Source organism: Pipra filicauda, unplaced genomic scaffold (genome assembly GCF_003945595.2).
Source record: "Pipra filicauda isolate LSUMZ 115617 unplaced genomic scaffold, ASM394559v2 scaffold120_size2142806_pilon, whole genome shotgun sequence".
Taxonomy (NCBI): domain Eukaryota; kingdom Metazoa; phylum Chordata; class Aves; order Passeriformes; family Pipridae; genus Pipra; species Pipra filicauda.
Window position 1 is genome coordinate 1402710 of NW_024103663.1, and position 25491 is coordinate 1428200.

Sequence of the window (25491 nt, forward strand, 5' to 3'; positions counted from 1 at the left end):
TCCCCAGAGCTGCCCCATAGCGGGAACCACAACCCTCTTTGGAAACCCCCAGCTTGGGGGTGCTCTGCTGGACCCTCACAGCCTGTGCCCACTCTGTGCCAGGGCTTCGGCAGTGGGACCCCACACGGTGGGGGGACATGGGGAGAGAAATCTCCCCTGTGAGCCGTGGGGGGGCTCTCAGCGTGGGCTCCTTCCAGTGCAGGGCACAGCGCCCGAGGGAGCTGAGCCCACCGGCCCCGGGGGTGCGGGCACAGGAATGTGCCCCGTTCCTGGGGTGCGACCGGCGCCGAGACTCGACGGCAGCCGGGGCTGGGGCGCTCAGGGCCACCTTCCCGTCCGCCCCGTCCCGTCCCGCCCGGCGCTGCCCCCGCCGCTCCCCCGGGGCCTCCCGGCGGCGGCGAGGCAAAGTCCGCCCCGGCGGGCGCTAAGGGCCGGGCCGGGCCGGGCCGGGGCGGGGGCCGGGGCCGGAGGAGAGGCCTCGGCGCTGATTTGCATAGGGTATATTGCCTAATGGTGGCGGTCATGGCTTGGTAGAGGGCGGCCCGCGGCCCGCAGCAGCCGCGGCCGGGGCGGAGCGGGGAGGCGGGAGGCGAGCGGCGGGGCCGGGAGGATGGTGTCCCAGCTGAGCGCCCTGCAACGGGAGCTGCTGGGCGCCCTGCTCAGCTCCGGGGCCACCAAGGAGGGGCTGATCCGCGCCCTGGAGGACATGGTGCCCGCCGCCGGCTTCGGCGTCAAGCTGGAGAACCTGCCGCTGTCTCCCGGCGGGCCCCCCGACGGCAGGGCCGCCCTCCCGCCGCTGGCCAACGGGCACGGCAAGGGCAAGCTCTCGGGTGACGAGGGCTCCGAGGACGGCGACGACTTCGACACGCCGCCGATCCTCCGCGAGCTGCAGTCGCTCAACACGGAGGAGGCCGTGGAGCTGCGCTCGGAGGTGGACAGGATGATCAGGTACCGGCACCGGGCGCACCCGCGGCGCGCAGGGCTCCGTCCGCAGGCGCTCGCTCCGACGGCCCCGGCCCCGAGCGTCCTGCGCAGGGGTCGTTCCCGGTGTGTGGGTCCCGTTGCGCCCCGCCCGGTGATTCCCGCTCGGTGGCGGGTCCCGGTGCTCCCCGCCCGCCCCGCCGTCAGTCCCGGTGCTCCCTGCTCGGTGTGTCCCACCCGGTGCCCGGTCCCGGTGCTCCCTGCCCGGCGGTGTTGGGGAGCCGGGCGGGAACCCCGCGGCCGAGGGGAGATCGAAGCCCGGTCCCCCCGCCCCGTCGGGGGCCGCCCGCCCGCCCATCTCGGTGGGCCGGGGTTGCCGGGGCCGTGGGGGCTCGGACCGGCCACCGGCTCCGTCCCTCCGCGCCGGCAGCTCAAACGTAAACCTCACCACGTGGAGCCCGGGGCGTTATTAATTTATTTCTATAAATCATCAACAGAAAGATACACAAAGGGCCGTGATCGGGGCGATCGGGGCGGCGGGTTATTCATTGTCGGGGTTGTAAAGCGGCCCGGGAGGGGGGAAGGAGGAGGGAACCCCCGACGGCGGCGGGCAGGACTCGGCTCCGCTCCGGCCCGTCCCGGGATGCGGAGCGGGGCAGCCCCGGGCTCGGCGGGGCGCGGGCGGCACCGACCCCCCTCCAGACCCCCGGGGCAGCGGCAGCCGCCGCTTCTCCCATGGGCGCGGGGCGACCGTGGCTCACCCGGCGGTGGCTCGGGGCCGTGTGAGCGAGTGGGAGTCCCACGGGGACATCCCTGCGTGCAGCGGGAGCCTCTCGGGGTCCGTCCGTGTGCCCCCCCCTTGCTCTGCAGTTCGAGTGCCTGTCGCGATGCCCAGCGCGCCCGGCGTGAGGCACCGATCCTGCCCCCCGGGCTCGGCCCCGATGTGTGCCCGTGCCCTCTGCCAGCCCGCAGAGCCCGGGGTCAGCCCCGGCTTACCCCCTCTGACACCCCGGTGCCTCAGCGGGGACTTGCTGCAGCCGTGCCCCGGTACCAGCAGGGCAGACGGTGCCCTTTGGGGCCGGGGCAGCACCACGTGTACCTGCCCAGGGGCTCGGCTGGGACTTGCGGTGCCAAAAGGGCTCCGTGTGAGGGAGAATCCATCGCAGGCCTTTCCCGATGGGTTCCCACCCCTCCTGTGTAGCACCGTGCCCTGCACACCTGGGTGCTCCCACCTGTCCCCAGTCCCCCCTCGCTGGCTGCATCCCTGCCGGGGGTGCCCGGGTGGCCGTGAGGGGGCCGAGCAGGCAGATCCCTGGGATCTCTGCTCTCCCACAGGTGTTTCTGTGCAAAGTTTGCCTTTGGTGCAAACAAGAGCGGGCACATGTCCCTGAGGAGTCTTTGCAAAGAGCTCGTGTTTGCTCTAAGAGAGGCCTTTGTACTTGGAGAGGGAGCGGGTTAGGGGAGTTGGGAGACACTGATTGCAGCCACTCTCAGGGGCTGAACCCCCTCTTCTCCCGTTCCCCCGGTGTCCCGACCCCAGGGCTGGCTCTCTCAGGCCGTTCCCACATCCCTGGGGGTGCTCAGCCCCGCAGCTCTCTGGGACCCAGCACGGTGGGTGCCGTGGTCCCAGTCTGTTCACCCCGGCAGGCAGCACACAGAGCCCACTCTGGAGCAACCCCACAGCTCCCTCCCTGCCCCATCCCACCTGCCAGGGCTCACCCAGACCCTGCTGAGGCAAATAATATATCCCAGAGGCACCCAGATCCCATCCATGGGCTGGGGACTGTGGGAAAACCACAGCACAGCCACCCCCAAAGGTGTGTGGAGCAGCGGGCGCAGCCGATTCCTGGTGCACAGGGAGATGCCGATCAGGGAGATCGTTTCTGTAGGGAGCCGTGTTTATAATCCATCTGTATAAATTCTTGGCATATTTCTCCAAGGATGTGGAGCGTATTTACCTGGTTTCCAGGCTGAAAAAGGGGTGAGTGGGTCTGGGAATCCCTGGGGAGAGGGATTTGCTTCCCGCCTGCACATGAGGCTGGATGGGGAAGTGATTCTTTCTTGGGCAGCATTGGTGACCAGGCTTCGTTGGGGCTAATTTTGTGCAAGAAAAACCCGCCTTTCCATGATTTTGGTGGAGTAGGATCGTGGAGTCAGGGCTGTAAACTGGTTTGCTGGTATTAGAAAGCACTCCTGGGTTGGGTCAGGGTTTTGTACTTTTTTTTGTATGTAAACTCCTGGTGAAGATTAGACAATCAATGTTTGTTTTATTTCATTTTGGTGACAGAATAAAAGAAAAAGAGCTGGTGTTGACTCAAAAGGTTTTCCTCTCTGGCTTTTTAAGTTAACCAAAAAAGAAAGAAAAAAAAAAGAGGCCAAACAAACACTCAAACTTTCATTTTGGGTCAAGTCCAAACATTTTGTTTAACATGAAACAAAATGTTTGGGTTTGGTTTCAGGTTGTTTAACCCTTTTGAATACGGTCAAGTTGATTTGTAAGGGAAAAATCACTGCTCGGAAATTAAGAGCTGAATAATTGTTTTGAAAGCGTAAGTGTGAAACACTGGAAATGTCAAGGTGAAGCCTTTCTTAAAATAATGAAATTGAGAGACTTTTGTCCTAATTCTCACATATTTTTTTTTTCAGCCAAAATGCTGCCAAATTTTATTTGAATTTTGAAATCCCACCCGTAACCCCCGAGTTGCTCATTTGACATTTTCCAGGTGTGCTCTGTTGCACCAGCTCACGGTTTCACTCTGGGAAAACGCCTCCCTGGGCTCGACTGTGAACCAGACCGCTCTTAGAAATGATAATGACCTCTGTTTCATTAACTTATTATTAATCAGTAATTAGTGGGATCAGTTAGGTGACACGAACTGCTTGTGACAAAGGTCCGTGCGAGCCCCTCGGCTCGGGCACGGCGGACGGCGGCTTTGCCCGGCGTCGTTGGGAGGGACATTTTCTCCACATCTTTATCCTGGTTTCCCGCCTTCTCCTGGGTACCATCACCACGTAGAGGACCCCCATATACAGTGGGGCTCCCCTCCCAGGAGGATGCAGGGTTGGGCACAGGCTCAACGTCTCCAGGAAGGCTCCGTGGCTCCTTCCCGGGGTGTGACAAAGCCCCGGCTGGCTCTGCTCCGGTACTTTCGCTGTGGATCCAACCAGCTTTGTTTTCACGCTGCATTCAGGACAAAAAGTAAGAAATCTACTTGTTGGTGGTTTTCTTTTTTTTTCACTCGACGAGCTGAAGGATCCAAAATAAGTAATGAATTGGGAAAGCAGCCGGACGGTCGTTCCAAGGGCGACATTGGGGTGTCGCATTATTTGAGTGCATGACTGTGACCAGGTTTGGGCTCACACCGATTTTTCAGCACTAAAATGCTTCCTTTTAGCCCAGAATAAATGTGGGAGTCTTGGATACAGCACAGATGTGTTGGCCTGTTCTGGACCTGTTTGGACAGGGCTAAAGACTGAGGGCAGCATTTGGATTTTGGGCTGCAATTTTATTTATTCCCTGAATCGGTGTCAGCTACCCCAAGGACACCAAAGTAATGTGATTTAGTGAAGAGTAATTTACATCTGGATCCTACAGGAGCCAAATTAAGGTGTTTAATAATACTCAGGAATGACTTAAAATTATTGGGGTGTTTGGTTTTGGTTTTGTGTTCGGGGACTCGCTGGGGTTTGTGTGCCTGGTTTGACCTTGGCTTCTCAGCCTCTCAAACATGGCCGGTGCGTGCGCTGCGCTGCTGTGGGAGAGAGGAAATCGAGTCTCTTTTGAGTGAATATTGAGATTTTTTTCGATCATTATCCCAGTGGGAACGAAAGGGAGAAACTACAGGTGGGATCCAGTGGCCATACAGGGGTCCCTGCCAGCTGGTGGCAATGCCAGGGGCACAGGGCACAGTGCGGGTACCACACTGTGAGCAGGGGCAGGAAAAGCAACCCCAGCACCTCCAGGTGAGGGGTTTCTCTTTCTTCAGAGAGACACCAGGATAGGCTCCCCATATCCCTACATGTGTGTGTATCCCATTGTGTGTGCGTACCTTCCAAGGGAGAAATTGCAGTGAATGCAACAGCAGCGGTTCATGGACAGGTTGTGTTTCTCCCTGGAGGATCTGGGGGTGCTTTACTGCAGCAAGGAGACCTCAGTGTGTCCCATCAGAACACCAGGATCCTCTTTGCTTCTCCTTCCCTGGGCAAACAGCCTGACTGGCATCCCTGGGGTGGCCGTGACTTCCATGAGCCCTCATCCCACCAGCTATGGTGTGGGACGGGGCTGTTTGTGGGGAAAAACATACACCCAAGGAATCTTGTGTCCTTCTGAGACAGTTTTAATAATAGTAATAATAATAGTAGTAGTAGTAGTAATAATAATAGGTTTCTACTGTGGGAAGAAGCAAATGCCAGGTGCTTTCCCCCTCCAGGAGAGATTAACCCTTGCTTTCCCTCCCCGCAGCGAGGACCCGTGGCGGGCGGCGAAGATGATCAAGGGGTACATGCAGCAGCACAACATCCCACAGAGGGAGGTGGTGGATGTCACCGGCCTCAACCAGTCACACCTCTCCCAGCACCTCAACAAGGGCACCCCCATGAAGACTCAGAAAAGAGCTGCCCTGTACACGTGGTACGTCCGCAAGCAGCGGGAGATCCTCCGGCGTAAGTACCCGCGGCAGCGCCCGCCCGTCGGGGCTGGTGGGAGGGCGAGGGGGTCCCCATGTCCCGGTCCTGCCCGTGGGTCCCAGCACAGCCCCCAGGCCCCAGCTGTGGAGCATCTCCCCAGAACAGCTTGACAAGTAAAATGAATTTAAGGTGCAACGAATTTAAGGGGTTCCGTCCACACGGCTGAGTTTCTGGGCGTTTATATTTTTTTAGAACTGGGAAAGCAATTAATGGTGACTCACAATTAGGTGCCTTTCCCATCTCTGCCCCCTTTTACTCGCTCTTTCTCAGACTGATAATTTTCTGCAACTAAGTGCAAAAAATGTAAAGGGAGAGAAAAGAAAAAAACCTTAAATTGCTCCTGTGTGTAGCAGGTTTGGGGTCAGCCTGTGCTGTTTAAAATGCAGATGATTTTGACCAAGCTCACAGACTATTCCTTTGCGCTCCTCTCCCACTGTCCCCTGCCACAGGGTCTGTCCTGTAGCGCTTGAAACAGCCCCATTTTGGGGCAGTTTGGGGCACTGACAACCCCTGGAAAGGGCTCTGCCTCCCTCCTCCAAAAGGATGCAACATCCAGCAGATGGGAAGTGCAGAAAGGTGTTTAGCACCAAATACCATTGCTCTGAAAACACACCTTGAGTCGTTAGAGCAAACACAGCCTGATCCAGGCTTGCCCTGCATTTCCCCCCGTCACAGGGGGAAAAGCCATTATAAAAAGAGGGAGAATTCCCCTGCAAAACTGGGAATAATAAAACCCTCCCATTAATCTCCCTTTACTGCCGTGGTGACAAGTGCCGGGGCTGAGGCGGCTGCCGAAGGTCACCTCTGGTGCCGCCTGCCCCGGGCACGGGGCCGGGTCCCACCGGGCTGGGACGGGATGGGAGCTGGAGCTCTGGGTGAGCAGAGAGGGGCACCCTCTCGGGGGGCTTTGCAGCCGTCCTGCCCAGCTCCTCGCTTGCAAAAATCCTCCCGAAACAAGTGCAGGTTGGCAGGGCCCCTGCCCATGAATATGCATGGCCATACACATGCCCTGCACATGCCTCCCCATTAAACAGGGATGGCAATGGGCTGGCCCCTTCCCGGGGTGGGTGGCAGGGAGCACCTGACTTGCTCCAAAACCTGCCGTGGGCTTGGGGTGCTGCGGGAGGGGACACGGGGGGGCCACCTCGGCGCGGGACGGTGACTGCGAGCGGCAGCTACAGGCCGGCTCACGTCTGCTCCTTTCTCTTTCAGAGTTCAACCAGACAGTCCAGGGTTGTGGAAATATGACAGACAAAGGCAGTCAGGATCAGCTGCTGTTTCTCTTTCCAGAGTTCAATCAGCAGAACCAGGGGGCTGCCCAGCTCGACGACGCCTGCTCCGAAACCCCCAGCAAGAAGATGCGCCGCAATCGCTTCAAGTGGGGGCCAGCCTCCCAGCAAATCTTGTACCAAGCCTACGAGCGCCAGAAGAACCCCAGCAAGGAGGAGCGGGAGACTCTGGTGGAGGAGTGCAACAGGTAACAGCTGCCCCACGGCACCTCCTCACCTGCCCTCAGCCCTCCTTCGGAAAACTGAGCGTGATGACGGGCTCCTGGCTCACCGCCCCGGCCGCTGGCTCGTGGTACAGCTTTGCTGAGCTGTCTGGCCTCTTCTTGCCTTGTTTTCCCAGTCTGGGTGATGTTTGGGGCTGAGCGAGCTCCCTGCTGGAGCAGAGATGTGATGCAGGGATGCTGCAAGGATGCAACAGGGATGCTGCAAGGATGATGCAGGGATGTGACAGGGATGCTGTAGGGATGCAGTGGGGATGACTGCAGGGATGCCACAGGGATGCTGTAGCATTCCAGCAATGTCAGAGGGAGCGGGGATGGCTTTTAGAGCATGGATACAGTTGGAAAGAGCAGCGGGGCTTGTAGGAAGGGCTTGAACAGCCCCAGATTTGCCTGTTGTCCCAAGGCTCCTGTTCCCCCCAGCAGCACCCTTGTTCCAACATGTCCCCCTTGCACGTGCAGGGCCGAGTGTCTGCAGCGAGGAGTGTCCCCCTCCAAGGCTCACGGGCTCGGCTCCAACCTGGTGACGGAGGTCCGTGTCTACAACTGGTTTGCCAACCGGCGGAAGGAGGAGGCTTTCCGCCAGAAGCTGGCCATGGACGCCTACAGCTCGGGCCAGCCCCCACACAGCATGAACCTGCTGCTGTCCCACGGCTCCCCACACCACAACCAGCCCAGCGCTTCCCCTCCCAGCAAAATGCCAGGTAAGCCCTCGCTGAGGGTGCTCGGGCAGTGGTGACAGAGCTGGCTCCCGTTTTGGCTGGGGGCAGAGGTGCTGTGAGTGGGTAGCCTTGAGGAGGGGGAGGATGGTGACCCCGGTCCCTGCTGCAGCCTCGATGAGGGGTGGGGATGTGGAGAGGAGCACGTGCTGTCGCTGCAGTGTTATGGCCGGGAGAGGCACGTGCTGAGGGCTGGATTTCCGTCTCGCTCAGGATAAATCAGTGTTTGCTTGTTTGGTTTAACTTGTCAGAGTTCCCGTGTGGGCTCGGCTGGGCAGGAGGAGGTTGTGCCTGGCAGGGCAGGAGGAGCTGCTCCGTGCCTGGTGTGCCAATGCTGGGGCCATGGGGTACAGCCACTGGGCAGCACTGTTTTTGGGGGTGCACAGGCAATGCTACAAAGCCCATAGGAAGATGTGGCAGCATGTCCTCGCCTCACTGCAGGGCTGAAGATACCCCAGATGCACAGTTCTGCCCCGTCCCTGTGCCAGAGCACAGGGAGGTGGATAAAGGAGCTGCTGGGGGGGTGCAGGGCTCACCCCAAGCTCCATTTCTCCACACCACGGTCCAGCCCCGCTGTGCACAGCGAGGAGCCGGCTGGGCAGAGCAGACGCGCTGAAAACTCCCGAGGGATTTAAGCAGGAGATAACGCCGTGGTGAGGGGGCTGCGCGCCCGGGGAGGCTCATCAGGGCGGGAGGCATTGTTGGGAGAACAATGCCCATTGTCCCTTACCTGCCCTCCGCAGCCAGCCGCCAGCCCCCGGCAGGCGGGACAGGGGGCTCGGGGCTGGGGGGTCAGCGCGGGGACTGTGTCCCAACCACCCCGCGTCCCCCTCGGACACAGCGCGGGCACTGGCACAGCCCGGCCGGGGAGGCTGAAACCAGCCACCTCCTGAAGTGACCCTGCCTGGCTCGTTGCACACACCCAGCTCGTTACAAAGGCAAGTCAAAAGGAACCCGTGTGGCGGAGAGTCCCCGCGGGAAGGGCAAGGTGCCTGCGGAGAGGAGGAGCGGGGCTGGGGACGCTGCCAACGCGCACCTGGACATCGGTCCTCGGGCGCTGCCGGCGAGGGCAGCCCCCGAGCGGTGCGCGGGGATGTGGCAGCCCCGGGTGGGTGGGCAGCCCCCGCCCCAGCTCCCGGCCGTGGGAGGGACAGGCAGCATCCTGTGCCTGACATCTGTAACCCGCTCCCGGGTACCGCTCTCCCCGCAGGGCCGGCCAGCGGTGACCAAAATGTGACCCTGCCCCAGGAATGCCCCGCACAATGGCGGGGACAGGGAGGACGTTTGCCCTCCTGTCAGCGGCTGATTGCTTACAAGGTGCCCTACAAGCACATTGTCAGCAGAATCAGCTGTTTTCGGTGTCGCGGCGGGCTGTACAATGCCCCACCAGCATGCAGCCCCGCATTGTCACGGCGTTGTCCCCCGTGCATGCTTAATTGACAATTAAGCCGGGGCTTTGAACGAACCCCGTTGCCTTTGATGTGCCCCCGGGCTGCCAGCGCACAGGGGGCTCCCCCCGAGAGCCTTTGTTTTCTTCTATTAGGGGACAGCAATTACTGTAACCGCGGGCATTTATCTCGGGGCTGGAGGGCCGTTAAGCCCCAACCTTTATTTTCCCGTCGGAGCGGTGCCAGCAGGGGCCGGTCCCGGCTATAAGGCCGATGACAGCCCATTCGGAGGGGCTTTTGAGCAGGGCAGGAGTGATGGCCGCGGAGAAAAGCCTCTCCGGAGGGTCAGGAGGGCTCGGCTGCCGGAATTGGTTGGCGATCAGTGCTCATATCCATCGTCTTTGCTGGGCAGGAGGAGATGGGCATGGCAAGGGCCACCATGGAGTTTTAGAGCTGGTTTTGGGGAGACAGACAGGGATGGAGCTCAGCCATAACCCCTTCCTGACCTCTTGGACCAGACCTTGCAGCTCGCAGCTCCCAAAACACCGCTGGGTCCATCACTGCTTAGACCTCCTCCAGGAGATGTTTGGGGAGCTGCTCCCGGTGGGGCACAGCCAGTGCTGGCAGATCCATCCCCAGTGCCTGGCTGACCCCATCCCAGCTGTCCATGCTGGGATTTGAACTGTCCTTGCCCCGCGTGCGGCGGCGTCTGGAGCCATCAATGCCTTAACAGCTTAATGACGGCGCTGGGACACTGCCCGTGCCCTGCCCCTGCCTGTCCCCTTCCCCGGCAGGATACGGTGGGGCAGGGCCGTGGGGCAGCTGCAAACTGCTCCCCATGCCTGTGAACAAAGAGGGGTCACCTCTCCTCAGGACTTTGTCAATGGGGTCTTGCAAAAGGGTGTAATGACAGCAGGGCAGGGAGGAGAGCTGTAAAAATCAAACATCCTCCGGCCTCTTCTTGGGGACCCATCTGTCAAGCCCCGAGCTGTAGTTTTTAACTATTTGGAGGTAAATACTTAAAGCCTTTCTATCTCAGAGGCTCCTCTCAGAGGCTGGACTTTTCCCTTACTCTGGGTTTTATCAGTGATCTTGGTTCCCTGTTTGATTTGAAGGTCACTCGGGGCTTTATCTTGGTGCCATGCTGTAGACTCTGGCTTATGCCATTTTTATCTTCAAGAGCCCCGAAGACAATCGGAGCATTGATGAGATTAGGTGACGCACCACCAGCCCACAGCCACCCCCCACTCCCACCCTGCATACAAAGGGCTGCCCTGGCCCTGTGGCTGGGGGGTCACAGCATCACCTCCAGCCTGTCCTGGGGGGCTCCATACCCACAGAGGGTTGGGGTGTCTGTCCACCCATCCACCCATCCATCCATCCATCCATCCATCCATCTATCCATCCATCTATCCATCCATCCATCTCTGCTCTGCAAATATCAGAGTAGCAGAGCAATATCAGAGCAATCATTCATATATGCATGTGTATATATGTGTGTGTATATTACTTACATATGTGTTTAGATGGAGATAACAAACATGAAAATATCTCAGTACCACCCCCAAACTTCTTCTGAAAAAAAAGAAAAAAAGGGCAATTTAAGTGCTTTAATTTTTCCTTAAAGAGGAGCCCATCAATCAACCCTTGGTCTGGGGGTACCCCTGTTTATACCTGGATCCTTCCCGGTGTTCCCTGGGGTATGTGCTGGTTCTGACTGAGGACCCAGTGCCAGTGGCTGTAATATTTTACTGTCGGGCGCATTGTGGGGCTCGGTGGGTACAGTGCACTGTTAGGAGCTCTTCCAGGTTTTATGGGGGTAATTAGAACTTTATGACAGCAGCGAAACGGGAGGGGTCCAGTCCCCATAAACGGGTTTATAATGGATATAAACTATGCACCTCTGTAACTGAGCAAGATTAACACTTTAGGGACAATTTGAGTGGCAGCCCAAAAATCAGAACTGCCCTCGGCGCTGCCTGGACCTGAATTTGGGAGGGTGACAGTCCCATCAGAGACCCAGCTGTCTATGGTGTCAATGGGTGGAGCATCACTGAGTCCAGCATGACCCCAAAGATTATATTTTACCTTTCTCACCCCACTTTCACACCCTGGTCCATGTTGGCAGCTGCATCCCTGTGGGTCAGGCAGAGCCAGAGCTGAATCCCTGCTGCAGCTGGATCTTCAGTGACTTTTTGCAGTCTATTCTGGGGTCAGGCATTGCTGGTGATGTGGAGGGTGTGGCAAAGCTCTGGGCAGAAATGCAGCCTGGAGTTGGGGGAAGCAGCAGATGCTGCTGCCAGAGGTTGGCATGTGTTGTGGGACAGCGGCAGCAGGGAAAGACAGTTAAAAGTACAGTGAGTTTTTGTTTTAAAAAGTACAATTTGCTTATATCAACATGACTCAAGGCAGAGCAGAACCAAGCTGCTTCGCTGCTTGTCCCTGCCAAAGGCACAGGACCGGTGTGTTCCGAGAAAATGGCACAAGGCTGTGATGAAAGCGATAAAGGTATTGATCGTTGCCCCAAACCCCCCCACTGCCCTCCCAGGTCAGGTCAGGGGGATGGTTCTGGCACCCTGAAGAAGATGGGGGTGGTGGGGCTGGCTGTGGAAAGCCGTGGGTGCACAGGACCCCCCGCCCTGGGGGCTGTCACGCTGCCTGTCCCCGCCCATCGGGTTAAGGCTACGGGAACCGGACCCTGTGGCTCGTCTGGAACGGGGGAAAGCAGTAAAACATTTCACGGGCTGTGCAGCTCAGGGGCCACACAATGGCTGGGTCCCATAAACAGACTGTTATATTATGGCTGTAGCTCCAGTAAAGAAAAAAGCCCTGAGGAGGGCAGGCTCCACGGCCAGACCCATTCCTGGTGATCCCCATCCAGGCTCCTCTCTTGAGCAGCTGTGGGGAGAGGCTGAGGGGGAATAAATCTCTTTGCACAAGGGCTGCTTCCAGCTGTGGAGGCTCAGGAGAGCAGCAGGAGAGCAGTGGTGTCGGGCTCTGATGGCCCTCTGAGCCCCAGCTCATAAACCCTGGACCCCAACTCAGTCCGGGAGGAATCCTTCAGTCCTGGAGATATCCCTGTGCATTCACCCTGGCTGGGGGGGTCCTGTGGGGGGGGTCCCAGAGGTTATGCTGCAGGGGGAAGGCTGGATCCCGGGGCTTGGTGACCCTGGGATGGCAGAGTGTGCCGAGGAGGGTTTGCTGGGAAGCCCCGGGGAGCTCGGAGGGAAGGTGGTACCATCATCAGGGAGCTCGGTGTGTCACAGCAGTGACAGCAGCAACAATGCCTGGTGCTGGTTTCCTAATATTAATTATCTGATCTGCCCAACTCCAACCCAGCCCTGGGGGCATATAAATAATAGCACCCATCCCATTCTAGGAATGGGAAAGCCCCAAGACAGGATAGTTGATGGCTTCCTAAAGGCAGAAGGTTTTTTACTGCCCAGCAAGTGGTTTCTGGGCAGACCTGGGTGCTCACAGGCTTGAGGGACTCAGGATCCACCCACCAGCACAGCTCCTGCCTCCATGAGAGCGGGGTCCTAATGGGGCTGGACGGTGTCACCACTGTCACCGACCCAGAGCCTCGCCTCGCACTCCTCAGGACAGTTAAACTTCATCAAGACTCGGAGTCTTCAGTGGTTTTATCTAGAGACCCAAAATCCGGTCTCCAGACAATCTGGGAATCTCGGCGCTGGTTATTGTTCCTCAAACAATCAAAGTCTCCTCCTTGGGGTTGCAAGGAAAAGCTTGAAAATCAGCTTTTAACCTCTTGTATGTTTTAAAGCCAACTTTATAACTTCGGCTGTCTAGGCTCATAAGTTAGAACATCCTCAGTTGGATATGGCATGATTTGGGGTTTAAAAAGGGCTTTTTGTTGTTGTTGTTCTTACTGAACCCAAAAGAGCTTGAAGACAGCAGAAACTCTGATTTCCTTCCCAAGAGGAGGTGCCTGTGCTCCCGTCTATCTTCCAGATCGCGCCCAGAAGAAAGGGCTTTATTTTATCTCCCCTCCCATTGTTTAACCAGCGCCGCGGGATCCCGGCCCGGCGGCTGAAGCACCCTCTGCACGAGGCCGGGGCCGCGGGAAGAATGTGTGTGACAGTGCCCCGGTTGAGTAATGTTTACCCTGTGCACGGCAGGGACGTCCACTCGGGCCGGCAAATATCCACCTGCCAGAGGACATTCTTTTATTATCAGGGATAAAGGGGTTTGCTGGGAAATGATCAGGAACCAGACATCGTGGGGAGATTCCTATCTGTGGGACGTGTTTAACCAGCTGATGGGGAATATTCAGAGGTGATTATGGAGTGGCTTTGCTGTGGTTTTGGTGGAGGGTGTGGGTGGCCCTCTGCGCTTGGGCAGATGCTTTCGGAGCTGGTGGAAAGTTCCTGGGCTCCAGTTATTATTTCCTTCCTTTTCCTTGGTTCAGAGCTTAATTTTAGAGCCGCCCTTAGAGCAGCTTCCACCAAGCCACTCACCATCAGCTCTTCCCCTCAGGCTCCCGGGAGAAGGACATCCCAAAATCCCAGGAGGAAGATGCTTTCCTGGGGTGGGTTTGTAGCTGGGAGTGTCCATGCTGGGCTGGGACAGCCGAGACACCACTGGCAGTGTCCACAGGCTGAACCTCCCTGGCTGATGGTCATTTTGGGGAGCTGTCCCCAACACCCCTGTGCAGTGGCCGGGGGATCATGGGTGGATGATGCTTACAGAGCTCTCAGTTGGGAAGGTGGCTTTGCCGTAGTTTTCTTTCCCAGGAGAGCTGTGGGCTGCCTGTCCCTCACCCACCACTTCGATCCCAGGGCAGTGAACCCGGCTGGGAGCACAGTGCTGGACTCCTCCTAATAAATGGCTTTTCGCCGTAGTCGTCAAGGCAGCCCCGTAAAAGACGCTTTTGTTTCCCATGGGTTTTCCTGGGTTAATTATTTGTGATCTGTGGATGCCTTTCCATGACACATGGCTGATCATATGGTTATCAGTGCAGGCTGCTTTAGCCAAATTAAATATATTTATATAGAAGACCTGTGCTCGAGCCAGATTTGCCTTCTGGGCAGGGGTGGGCCGGGGTCTGATCTGGGGGTTGGTGTGTGTCTGATCCTTCTGCCTTACTGAGGTGACCTGTTAATCTTACACTTGTGGAGATTGTGTCAGGAGGGAATCGGATGCAGAAGGGCCTCAGGAAACAGTGGAGCCACTACTCTGTGAGCTGGGCAGTCAGGATGGCCGGGGGCTGCGGGGAGATGGGAGAGCCTCACAGAGGGACGAGCTGGAGGATGCAGAGTCACTTCCCACACCTCAGGGTCCCCAGGCCAGTGCCCGAGAGCCATGGGGACCTCACAGGGATTTGCACAATGGGTGCAAACTATGCACATGACAGCACAAGGGTGCAGATGGGTGTTGGGCTGCTGGCCCAGGTTGGGCTCTCTTTTCCCCCTGTGGCATCAGGGCCCGTGGGCAGCGTGGGATTGCAGTCCTGGTGGGCACTCAGCATCCTCCCCTCACTGTAATTTCAGGAGATGGGGTCTGGGCGAAGCTGGGAAGCAGCACTGCAGGAAGGAGCACGTTTTTCAGTGCTGTCCCTCCCGGTTTCATTCAAGGGTGTCATCGAGGAGTGTGCACGCCTGCATCCTTGTGCCACACACGCTGCGGGGGGGCTGGAGGGTCCCCCTCGCAGGGAGCTTCCAGAGGGGGTCGGCACGGCCCGGGTACCCCCGCGGTGCCCGTGGGTGATGCCGGCGCGGGCGGTGTCTTGCAGGGGTGCGGTACAGCCAGGCGGCGAGCGGCGAGGCGGCGTCCTCGGGGGCCATCAGCCACCACGGCAGCGGTGCCATGGTCACCACCAGCCAGGCGGTCCTGCAGCAGGTCTCCCCGGCCGGCTTGGACCCGGGCCACGGTTTGCTCTCGCCCGACGGCAAAATGGTGAGTACACCTGGCCCATTGTGGCGGCGGCGCTGATAAGATAAGAGGGCCCAGCGGGCAAAGCAAACACGCTTTCCCCGGGTTTCACACGCGGCCCACACCGAACAATGGGGCATTGTGGGGGCCGTGGGTGCCGGCCCGGCCCCGCCGCCCGCCTCAAAGGCGGCGCTCGCCCCGCGGCCCCGACGGGACACAGCGTGTTTTCCGTGTGCTCCCGGCACGGCCCATGGATCTGGGAGAGCCCCGCGCGGGGCTCATTGATCGCACGCCCCGCGGATTGAACGCCCTGGGTGGATCACTGTTTGCTTTCCCCTGCCAATGACATGGTATTGATAAAATGCTCATTCATTACTTCTTCCCTAAGCCCTCCCGAGTTTGGGATTTGGCTGGGGAAGCGCTTTCCTTGCAAGCAGGGACATTCTTGTCCCAGGGCATCGCTCAGGGGATCGAAGCCACTAGGGCTGGCTCCAGCCCTGGAGCTCCTGCCTCTCCCCATCCCCTTCCCCATGTCCTCGGGGCTCTGCTGCAGGGGCTTTGCTGGGCAGAGCTACAAACAGCAGCATGGCAGGAGTGGAGATGGGATATCAGTGTCCCTCTGGTGCTGGGCATCTCCCCATCCAGTGCTGCAGGGCCATGGCAGGGCTGGGCTGGGTTTCCAACACCCAAGCACTTGGGGTGCCCCTTCCTCTGGGTGCCTGGTTGGTGCAAAGCCCTTTGGAGGAGTGAATGAAGGAGCAGGGCAAGGAGGGAGTGCAGGGATTGGGGTCAGGATGGGATGGGATGTGATAGGAGAGCACAGCCCATCCAGGCTGGCAGAGGTTTGTGTGCAGCTGCTGCTTTTCTGGGAGGAGTTTTTCTTTCCTGCTGAAATCGAAAGTCAAACATGGCACTGGGTGACGGGGCCAAGCTGGCTCTTCCCCGGTTTTCACTTCCATTTTCAGAGGGTTGGCCCTCCTGGGCCGTCAGGTCGGTCTCCTGGCACAGCCAGGTGGCCGTGGAAGGGCTCGTTGTCCCCTCCCTCAGCTATGGCACTGTTTCAATGTGCCTTTCCTTCTGGCTGGTGAGGGTCTCTGTGCAGCCCCTCGGGCTCTGACACCGACCCTGCAAAGCCAAGTGTCCCCCACCAAGCTGGGGGGACATTTCAGAGCGAAACCACAGCCCCCTCAGCCCACTCCCTCTGCCCCAGCACGCCCATATCGCCCCAGGGGTGTGTTGAGCCTCATAACCCTCAGCCTTGAAGCCATAAAATGAGTCAGGGATGAAGGTGGTGGCGGCAGCAGCACCACGTGGCCGGGGTGGGGGTCCCCGAGGATGAGGCAATGCCAAGCTCGGTGGCAGAGGCTGCCAGCACCCACCTGCCACTGGGACCAGTGGGAGGGACCCCTGGAAGGGGCTGGGCAGCACGGGAGAAGGAAGGGAGCAGATTAAACTGGGAAAAGCCACTTGGTGGCTGGCGTGGGGCAGGAACAGCCCTGCTGAGTTATCCCTGCGGCACAGACACTGCCCAGCCCGTCGGGGACCGGCAGGAGCGCGGCACAGCACAGCCCTGCCAGCTTATCTCTGATCTTTAGGCAGGGCTAGCTAGTGCTTGCAAGTGATTTAATAGAAATATGCTGTAGGCTGTGGTTTCTAGTAAGTAAACATGTGCCTTTAATGCCCCACATGAAACAAGGAGCTGCCAAGGAAGTTGCTGCATCTTTCAGGAAAGAGCTCTGAGGAAAGAGCTTACTAAGGCTCCAGAAATCCTTGGTGGCTCACTCTGTCATGCTCCAGTGTTTCCCTTAGCTGTGGTAGTGCCAGAGGGTTTTCCCCTCGGGGTCCAGTGTCTGGAGGGTCTTTTCCAGTCATGCACAGTCCAGGTGCAGTGCTCTGGGGCTAAACACCCTGTGAAAGGAGCCCGGGCTGCGGGCGAGCAGCGTGTGCTTGCCTTGAGCTGTTTGACTTGTGCAGCCGAGTGTGGTGTAACCTGGCCTTGAAGGGACTTTGAAAGTGGAAAATACCGGATCAGGAAATATGAGTCACTCCCGGGCTTTGGAATTTATTGATGGATTTGTTTCAGTTGCTATCTCCGACTCACATGTGGAAAATAAACAAAGTGCTTGGAGCTGGTGTCCAGAAATGTCACCTGAAGGGCCACAGGGATGGCTCTGAGTCGGGATCGAGGTCTCTCAGTGTGAGAGGGCTAATGAGAGGGATTAGGAGAAGGTGCAGCAATTAAAGAATTAAGGCACTTGGCCCCCACTGGTCCTGGGGACCAGCTCCAGTCCTGGCAGCACACACCAAGTGCCTTTGTGCCTGATCCCTAAATCCTGGCCCGAAATCCTGGGCACTGGCTCTGGCTGAGCACGCCCGCCCCATCTCACCAGTATCCTGCCAGCTTGGTGACTGAGATCACCACCATGAGGCCCTTTTTATCTGCTTTTTGTCTCTTTTCTTCACCTTCCCAAGTTCCTATGTCCCACTTTCCCCTACAAGTGTGACAGTTAGAAGTTAATGAGTGTTGAGAGTCCTCAGTTGTCCCCGAGGGCCAGAGCTTGGGGAACAAAATGGCCAAGGCTCAGGATGTGCCATGTCCTGGTGCTGTGCTCTGATGGAGCTGGAAGCCAGTGCCAGCACAGTCCTTCCCTGCTCCTGCTTTGCTGTTTATTAACACGAAGCTGAGGTGCCTCAGCCGGGTCTGCACCCCGGGGCGGTGTGGGCTGTGCCTGCTCACCTCTGGAAGGGGGCTTTGCTGATCCCCCCCCGGTCTCCCTGCTGAAGTGGAGGGGGGAGCACCCCTTTGGCTGTGCTCTGACGGTGCCTGTCCCGCCTTCCTCTCTGGCAGATCTCCGTTTCGGGGGGTGGGCTGCCCCCGGTGAGCACCCTGACCAACATCCACAGCCTGTCCCACCACAACCCGCAGCAGTCCCAGAACCTCATCATGACGCCGCTCTCGGGAGTCATGGCCATCGCACAGAGTAAGTGCACCCCCAGCTCACCTCCACCCCCCCTCCCGTGGGAGGACACTGCCCTCCCGGGACACTGCCCACTCCTGCCTGCACTGACACCCCTACTGTGCTCTCTCCCTCCTCCCAGGCCTGAACACCTCGCAGGGGCAGAGCGTGCCCGTGATCAACAGCGTTGCTGGCAGCCTGGCAGCCCTGCAGCCCGTGCAGTTCTCCCAGCAGCTCCACAGCCCCCACCAGCAGCCGCTGATGCAGCAGTCCCCCGGCCACATGACACAGCAGCCGTTCATGGCCACCGTGACCCAGCTGCAGAACTCTCACAGTAAGGGTCGGAGGGAGCTGTGGAGGGCCCTGAAAATTAACTCAGATGGGAAACGAGCTTGTGCTCTCCTCGTGCTCTGCCCTGCCCAAGCTGGTACCCTTGGCTGCTGCCCCTCTCCCGTGGGTACCAGCCCACGAGATGCTCAGTGGTGCAGGGTGGCCATATCCAGCCTCACGCTCTCCTTCTCCTGTGCCATCCACCTGATCCAGCCGCAGCTCTTCAGTCCCCACTCTTTCCCTGAGTGAGCTGCTGCTTGGGTGAGCTGCCACCTGAGAATGCAGTGGTTTGGAAGCAAGTGGTGGGTTCCTCCCATGACTTGTTTCATCTCATCCGTGTTTCCATGATGCCTTGAGCTGGTGCCTGGCTCTGCTGTGCCGTGCCGTGCAGTGCATTGCTCTGCCCTGCTGTGAGGGCAGTGGGTGGCTGTTCCCTGACTTGTCTCCCTCCTCTCCACAGTGTATGCACACAAACAGGAGCCTCCCCAGTATTCCCACACCTCCCGCTTCCCCTCGGCGATGGTGGTGACGGATACCAGCAGCATCAGCACACTCACCAATATGTCTTCCAGTAAGCAGGTAATGGCCTTGCAGAGGTGGCTGAGGTGGAGCTGGGTGGGTGTGGGAAGATGGAATGGGGCTTTTCCCCCTCTGGGTATGGGGGTGGAGGTGGAAGTAGCAAAGACCCCGTCCTGCTGCCTGTGCTGCACCTGCATGGGCATCTGAGGATGAGCCCTTGGTGCTGAGAACCCCATCCCACACCCTTCACGGGCTCCAAAAAACCTGCTTGTGAGTGGCATGATGGGAATTTAGGGCTTAGTCTTAGCGCCTGGTGGTACCAGCCGGGCTGTGCTCATCCCTGGGGCACCTGCATGAGAGTGGGAGCATCCTGCTGGGATACAAACTGGGCTGAGAAAGTCGGACCAAGCACATTCTGCTGCCTGTGTCCTGGGGGGATTGACCCTGGATGGAGTCAAGTGGAGGAGTTGTTCTGATGTGCCCTGACCCCCCAGCCCATAAACCTTTATCATCTGCCCAGTGCAGGTGTAAGGCCAGACTTATCCTGGTTCAAATCAGGTGTGTGAGGCTTTGCTCAGACAATAGTCCCTTTCTGAGAGCCAGCTCTGGGGACTGTGGGAAATATGTGGCCCTTATTGATCGCTAGATAAATAAGAGGGAGCCTTGAACTTGCATTCAGATAAACTTTCTTACTGAGGTTTGACAGGGGACAGGAAAAAAATGTCTGCAATGAGCACAGAGTAAATACAGTGTGGGATTGCTGGGAGACCCCCTGTGGGATTGCTGGGAGACTCCCCCCATGGGATCACCGTGAGACCCCCTCTGGGTGCCCAGTGGGGATGAAGGAAGGGGCTGGGGCTGCAAAGGGGAGACACTGGGAGAGGGGCTGCCCAGAGGGGTTTGGGGGGCTTGGGAAGGGATGATAAACCCCCTTCCCCCAGGGGTCCCACGCTGTGCAGGTCTCGGGGTGAGTCGGTCAGGCATGGCCGCCCCTCCAGCACCATTTCCTCGGCGCGGCGTTATCGGCCCATCTGCTGCGCGCTCAGCCCGAACTGCCCCTGATTAATCGAGCTCTCCTGCCTTTGATGCCGGGCTGGAGAGCCCTGGGCACACAGGAAATGTCCCTGGCAGGGAGATGGTGCCCTGCCCGGATGCCGTGCTCACCCTGCCTGGACACTGGGCTGCCCGGGGTGGGGGGTCCCGTGGGTTTGTCCCTCCTGGGCACTTCAGTTAAAGCAGGAGGAGGTCTCGCGGATCAGGAGGGGGAAGACGGGGTCAGGACCCTTCCTCTGCCGTGGCAAAGGGGCACCCACCTCCCCTTTGTCCCCCCTGTACATGATAAACAAGCACAGGCCATTCCTGCAAGTGCCAGGGCAGAAACTGTACCCCCACACAAGTCCCCCCCCAGCGAAGCCTCTCAGCCCTCAGGATCTCTTTTCCTACCAACCATTTGATGTCCAGGTTAAATCTGGAAAAATTTATCTTTGACCATTGATTTCTTTCTCAGTGGTCATTGATTTCATTAGCAAGGGGTGAATGAAAGTGCAACAGAGACAGCTGAGGGGGGACTAAATGCTGCTCACCCCCCAAAGTGGCTCAAATACCTGAATAATTTTGGTGATTTGGGTTTCTGTCGCTGACTGAGGATGCTGGGGGCCATCCCCTGGCTCCTTCCACACTTTGCCTCAGCATAAAGCAGGCACAGCTGGGCACAAGGATTCCTGACATGACAGGCTCATCTGAGGTGGCCAGAGAGGCCAGGAGGGTCACTTGGATCCCCAGGGAGTTGCAGTTTTTGGGATGCAGTTTGCTGGGCAAGGGCTGGTGCTGCTGGTGGGAGCACCCAGGTAAACCCTGGGGGTTCACAATCCACGTGAGACCCCAAATCTGGGGGGTGTGCTGCTGTTCCCTGAGCACCCCCCTCTTTGCTAGAGGAGAGGCATTCTCCCGTAAAGCAAAGCCTCCGTCATTGCCAGCAGCAGTTCTGTACCCACAGCCCCTACCAGACCCCAAAACACTCTCTGTGGTGGAGGTGGCTGCTCCCAGTCCTGCCACGGGACAGAGGCTGGAGGGAGGTCCCTGGTCACCCCCCAGCTCTCCCCTCACATGCTGTGGATCTCTTATCAGATGTTGTTATTTAGACCTGGAAGGAGCAAATACCTCCCTGTTCCTTTGACAACGCTTGAGGCCGAGCCACCATGTTTATTACGCTGGCAAACACCTGATAGCCCCAGCCCTGTCCCTAATGACATGTCAGGGAGGCTCCTGGCGTCTCCTTATCTCCGCCTCATGATGTTTGCTGTGTGCTCCAGCCCACAAGGTCACCCGGCCCCCAGCCCCCCACCCACTGCTGGCTGGGGGGACCCCGAGGGATGGGGAAGGGGCTGCTGCGGTGGGATGGACGTGGTGGTGGGTGCTCAGCTCCTTCCCTGGAGGTGGCAGCAATGCTGGGGGACAGCGATGAGGCCCCGGCCCCACTCCCACCCCAGCCAAGCTCAGCCTCATGCCTGGCCGCTCTTGGCACAATCTCTGCAACAGCCTGGGCACAAACAGGCCCTTTTTTATTATTTTTGGGAGGGGGTGGCAATAGCTGGCTCAGAAAGTGTTTTCCCACTGCCTCCCCCTCGGGGGTGCTGGGGAGGGCTTGGGGCCGAGCTTGTGTGGCACCAGCGAGGTCCCAGGGAGGTGCAGGAGGTGATGCCTCCAAATGCGGTGCCCCCACGACCCCCCTCCGCGGTGCTGCCTTCTCCTCCTGCCTCCCTCCCTGCCGGTCACCGTGCCGCTCTCTCCCTCCACAGTGTCCCCTGCAAGCCTGGTGATGCTCCACACCTCGCTGCTTTTGCACATAGCAACGGGATCTTATTTTCCTCAACATCCCGGCGGCGAGCCGCGCTCCGAGCCCGGGGAGCCGCCCGTCAGAGCACAGCCCAGCGCCGCAGCGAGGAGCCCGACAGCCCGACCCGGAGCCAGCCCGGACCCAGCCTCTCCTTCCCTCCACACAGTATTTCCAAGACGTGTCTTGGGGATTTTTTTATTCTTAAGTATTCGCCTTCCAAGAGGCCGCTGGCTTTCCCGAGGGACCAGGCACGAGCTGTGCTGGGAACAGGCAGAAGGGGAAGATGGATCATATTGAAGTTGTTTGTACTCCTCCACCCGACGGACTGAGGGGGACTGGGGTCTGTTACTTGGCGTTTGGAGGGAGGAATTGCATGTGCTGTTGAACTGAGCCAATTGAACTGTAAATAGAGGTACAGTCTGCTCCATCCTCCCCCCTCCCCACTCCTATACACAGAGATTTATATAAAAAAGAAGTAAATTTTGTCCAATGGATGTAAACTACTGTAATTAAGTGCAATTCCCCATCTGTATATATTGGTCCAGAATCTCTTCCCTTTCTCCCATTTGTTTTTTGCCTTTTTTTTTTTTTTTGTTAAAGGTCAGAGCTGAGGATGGGTTTGGTTTTGTATTTCTGTTTTCCCTTTAAATGAGTGAATTCAAATGCTGGGCCTAGGCAAGGACACCAGTCAGGCAGCACTGGGCTCTGCTCTGCGGGAGGACAGGCAGACACGTGTCCCCTGCACGGTGACATCCCATGAGAAGGAAGGGCACAGGACAAGCTGAGCAGAGCTCTGGCAGGACCTGGATGATCCATCTGGGGAAAACTGCCACTACGACCTTCCTGCTTTTGAGGACTCTCAGATGGACTCTGGTGGGGTGGGGGAGGACTCAGCAGCCTGGTGAACACATCCAGCCTGTGGGGAAGCGTTCAGCGTTGGCAGTTTCCAGGTGAGCCTGTAGCATTTGGTGCTACAGAGGTGAATGAGGCTGCAAGAAATTCTGGTGGAATCTTCCTCAGGTGGGGTTCAGAGACTGTGTCCCTTTTGTCCTCCCTCGGGGTGCAGAAGGGTTTGGGTGCCCAGCTCCTGCCCCAATAAATGGCCAGTACAGGTGGCTTCTTTCCACCTTTAGCAGTTGGTGATGAGCCTTGTTGGCTCCACCCTTATCAATACACACGGTGCTCTCATCCTGGAGCAGTCCCCTCCGAGGTGCTGGATGGATGGGATTTGGGCTGTGGTGTGAACACTCCAGCTGCCTGCCCCGTCTCACCCTGCAGCAGCTCCTGGATGAAAAGCTCCACAGCAAGATCTCCAGCTTGTGAATGATCCCACATCCCAGCCCCTCAGGCACCTGCTGAGCACAGACACCAGAGCCCTGAAGGATTTTGGGGGCCCGAGTCCTACCTCCCAAAGCCACAGAAGCTGTGAAAGGCATCATCTCCCCGCCGTGGAATGAGCTCCTCTGTACCTGCTCCCCTCTGTGAATGGATCTAATGCTTCCCAGTTGTGCTGAATCTTCATGAACTTCACAGCGTGTGCCAACTGCTGAGAGGGATTTAGAGAGATGGAGAGCAGCAGAAGTGCCCGTGGACTGATGACCACTGCCAAAAAGAAAAACACAGGATGATTTCTTTGGGCTGAGAAAGTCTCTTTGGCTCTGTTTGTCCAATGTCTAGTGCAGTGGGACCCTCACCCACACTGGGACTGAGAGGAGTTGTCCTATGGTGAATAAGAAGTCATCAGGAATTGGAGACCAATATTCAGAATGACATTTAATTTAATGTATACCATAATTAAACAGCATTTCTTCCGAGTCCTTGCTGCTGTGTGGTCTGTAGACTCCACAGTCATCATCTGCGGTGGTTTGGCAGAGGTTGGTCTGGCAGGGACAAAGGCTGGTGGCAGTGACATGTCCCCCTGATGTCCCTTGCAGTGCTGATCTCTGCAGTTTCTACCTGCCTGGATGTGGGGAATCAAGTGTTTCCTGTGAATCCTCGGGTATCAGCCAAAAGTAGCAGGAGGCTCTGGGAAGTGGGGACACCCATGTCCTCACCCTCCTAAGGATGCCCTTAGTCCAGCACAGTTTATTCCTCATTCTCTGCTAACTTTAGCAGCAGTTTGTTAAGCAAACCAATTAGGACCTGAGTGCCAAAGCCAAGCCCCATCCGTTTTGGATGCTGAGCTGGTGGTCAGTAAAGCACGAGGGGCAGGCAGGAGGGTGTGCTCTGGTGGCTGAAAAGCTTTTGAAGATCTTTGATTGTAAAGAGTGAGTGGCTCAGAGCACAGCAGTGGGAAAGGGGGGAACCCTGCTGAAGATACAGTGCAGGGCAGGTGTGGGTTTAAAAATGCCTTCAAAAATGGCTGATTTTGGTTTGGCACCCATTTTTTTCAGAAGTTTAGTGTGGGCTGCTGTGGGAAAGGTTCTCGGGCAGAAATCTGGCACTCACCCTTACAGCTGGAGCAGGACACCCCAATAAAAACATTCCCATGGAGTATGTTTGTGAATTTTAGCTGCCCCAGACAAAAACTGGAGTCATGAAGACTGCTCAGTCCCTTTCAGGCAGATGTGGAAGTGATGCTCTCTTTTAGCAAAAGTTGGAGAGACAAGATGCGTGTTTTATTCTGAGCTCCTCTTGGCACTTTCCTGCTCAGCAAGTCCTTTCCAAAGCCCCTGAGTGCCAGATAACCTGCTGCAGCTGAGCTGATGCCCCGAGGGGAGTGCTGCCTTCTGGGGTTTGATTTCTGCACCAGCTTTAAGAGAGTCACAGGCTGAAAGGGTGGAGCTCAGGGTGTGAAAGCTATGTGTGAAGCACTCTTGGATAAGTGGTTCAGGATCAGTGCTGCTCTCCAGGGGAGAGCAGGGAAGGTAAGTGGAAACCTTGGGAAAAGGAGACTTTGAGATTTGACCCCACCAGAGAGGGACCTGGTGAAGGAGGGGGGACTGAGCCAAAAGAAAACTGGGGAAAAGGGCATAGGATCCATCCAAAGACACAGGTGGAGTAGGTGACTGGAGCAGAGTGTGATAAAGCAGACAGGATAAAGCCGATAACGTGAGTACAACAAATGATTAAGAATAGATGGTACTTTCCCAAATTCACTTTTGTGAATTTATGAAGTTGCCCAACAGTGTGTTTTGTGCTGTCACTCACCCTGAATGGCAGGAGATGGAAAGGGAGAAAGCCCCGTGGATTGCTAAGGATGCTGTGGGTGCTACACATCCCTTCATGGGGAGAAAGGATCCCCCGATTTGGATTTAACCCTCTGGCTGAGAAAACCTTTCTGGGTGGTAAATACCACCCAAAACTACTTTCCAGAGCAGCCTCTGCAGCAGCTGGGCTTGGGCTGTCCCTGGCCAGACCTCACCCTGCTTGGAGAAGCCCTGGGTGGGGTGTTTGCTCCTGCAGGTTCCCTGGCTACCTCATTAAGTTGTTGGAAATACAGTGCCATGTCAAATGAGGCTCCTGGAAGGTATTTTTTTCCTCCTGTTGTTGTTGGGCACGTTGTGTTTGCGCGTGATGCAGTTGTTATGGAGCAAAGAAACCAGCAGAGCCATGACAAAGTTCATTTATGGCCAATACAGTTTTACAGAGCCAAGTGATTGTTTTACAGTTCAAAGCTGCTTATAAGGGAATTCCTTACATGTGAGGATCTACAGGCTGCCATGAGGCTTTAGCAGCCTGTCTTCATGTGAACTGCAGGCTCCTTCCTGGCAGGGCAAAGGGACAGGGCTGCATT

General features: G+C 57.6%; 1 protein-coding gene across 2 annotated transcripts; it reads left to right on the forward strand.

The window, feature by feature from the left end:
* The first annotated feature begins 610 nt into the window (after nt 1-610).
* HNF1B (HNF1 homeobox B) lies at nt 611-23569 on the forward strand. Of its 2 annotated transcripts, none has more exons than XM_027751567.2 (9): nt 611-948; nt 5384-5583; nt 6820-7084; nt 7577-7818; nt 14974-15137; nt 17962-18094; nt 18213-18404; nt 18861-18979; nt 21718-23569. In XM_027751567.2, the coding sequence occupies exons 1-9, from the start codon at nt 611-613 to the stop codon at nt 21736-21738; spliced, it is 1674 nt and encodes a 557-aa protein (XP_027607368.1). In that variant the 3' UTR covers nt 21739-23569. The 2 variants fall into 2 exon arrangements, with proteins under 2 accessions (XP_027607368.1, XP_027607369.1); XM_027751568.2 differs by having other exon boundaries at nt 6898-7084.
* Nucleotides 23570-25491: the final 1922 nt, after the last annotated feature.

Excerpts from the sequence above, each read along its gene's own strand:
- HNF1B (XM_027751567.2), top strand. The coding sequence starts at position 611 with ATGGTGTCCCAGCTGAGCGCCCTGCAACGGGAGCTGCTGGGCGCCCTG. Across the intron at positions 949-5,383 it reads GAGGTGGACAGGATGATCAG|CGAGGACCCGTGGCGGGCGG; the intron begins GTACCGGCACCG and ends CCCTCCCCGCAG. Across the intron at positions 18,980-21,717 it reads ATATGTCTTCCAGTAAGCAG|TGTCCCCTGCAAGCCTGGTG; the intron begins GTAATGGCCTTG and ends CTCCCTCCACAG.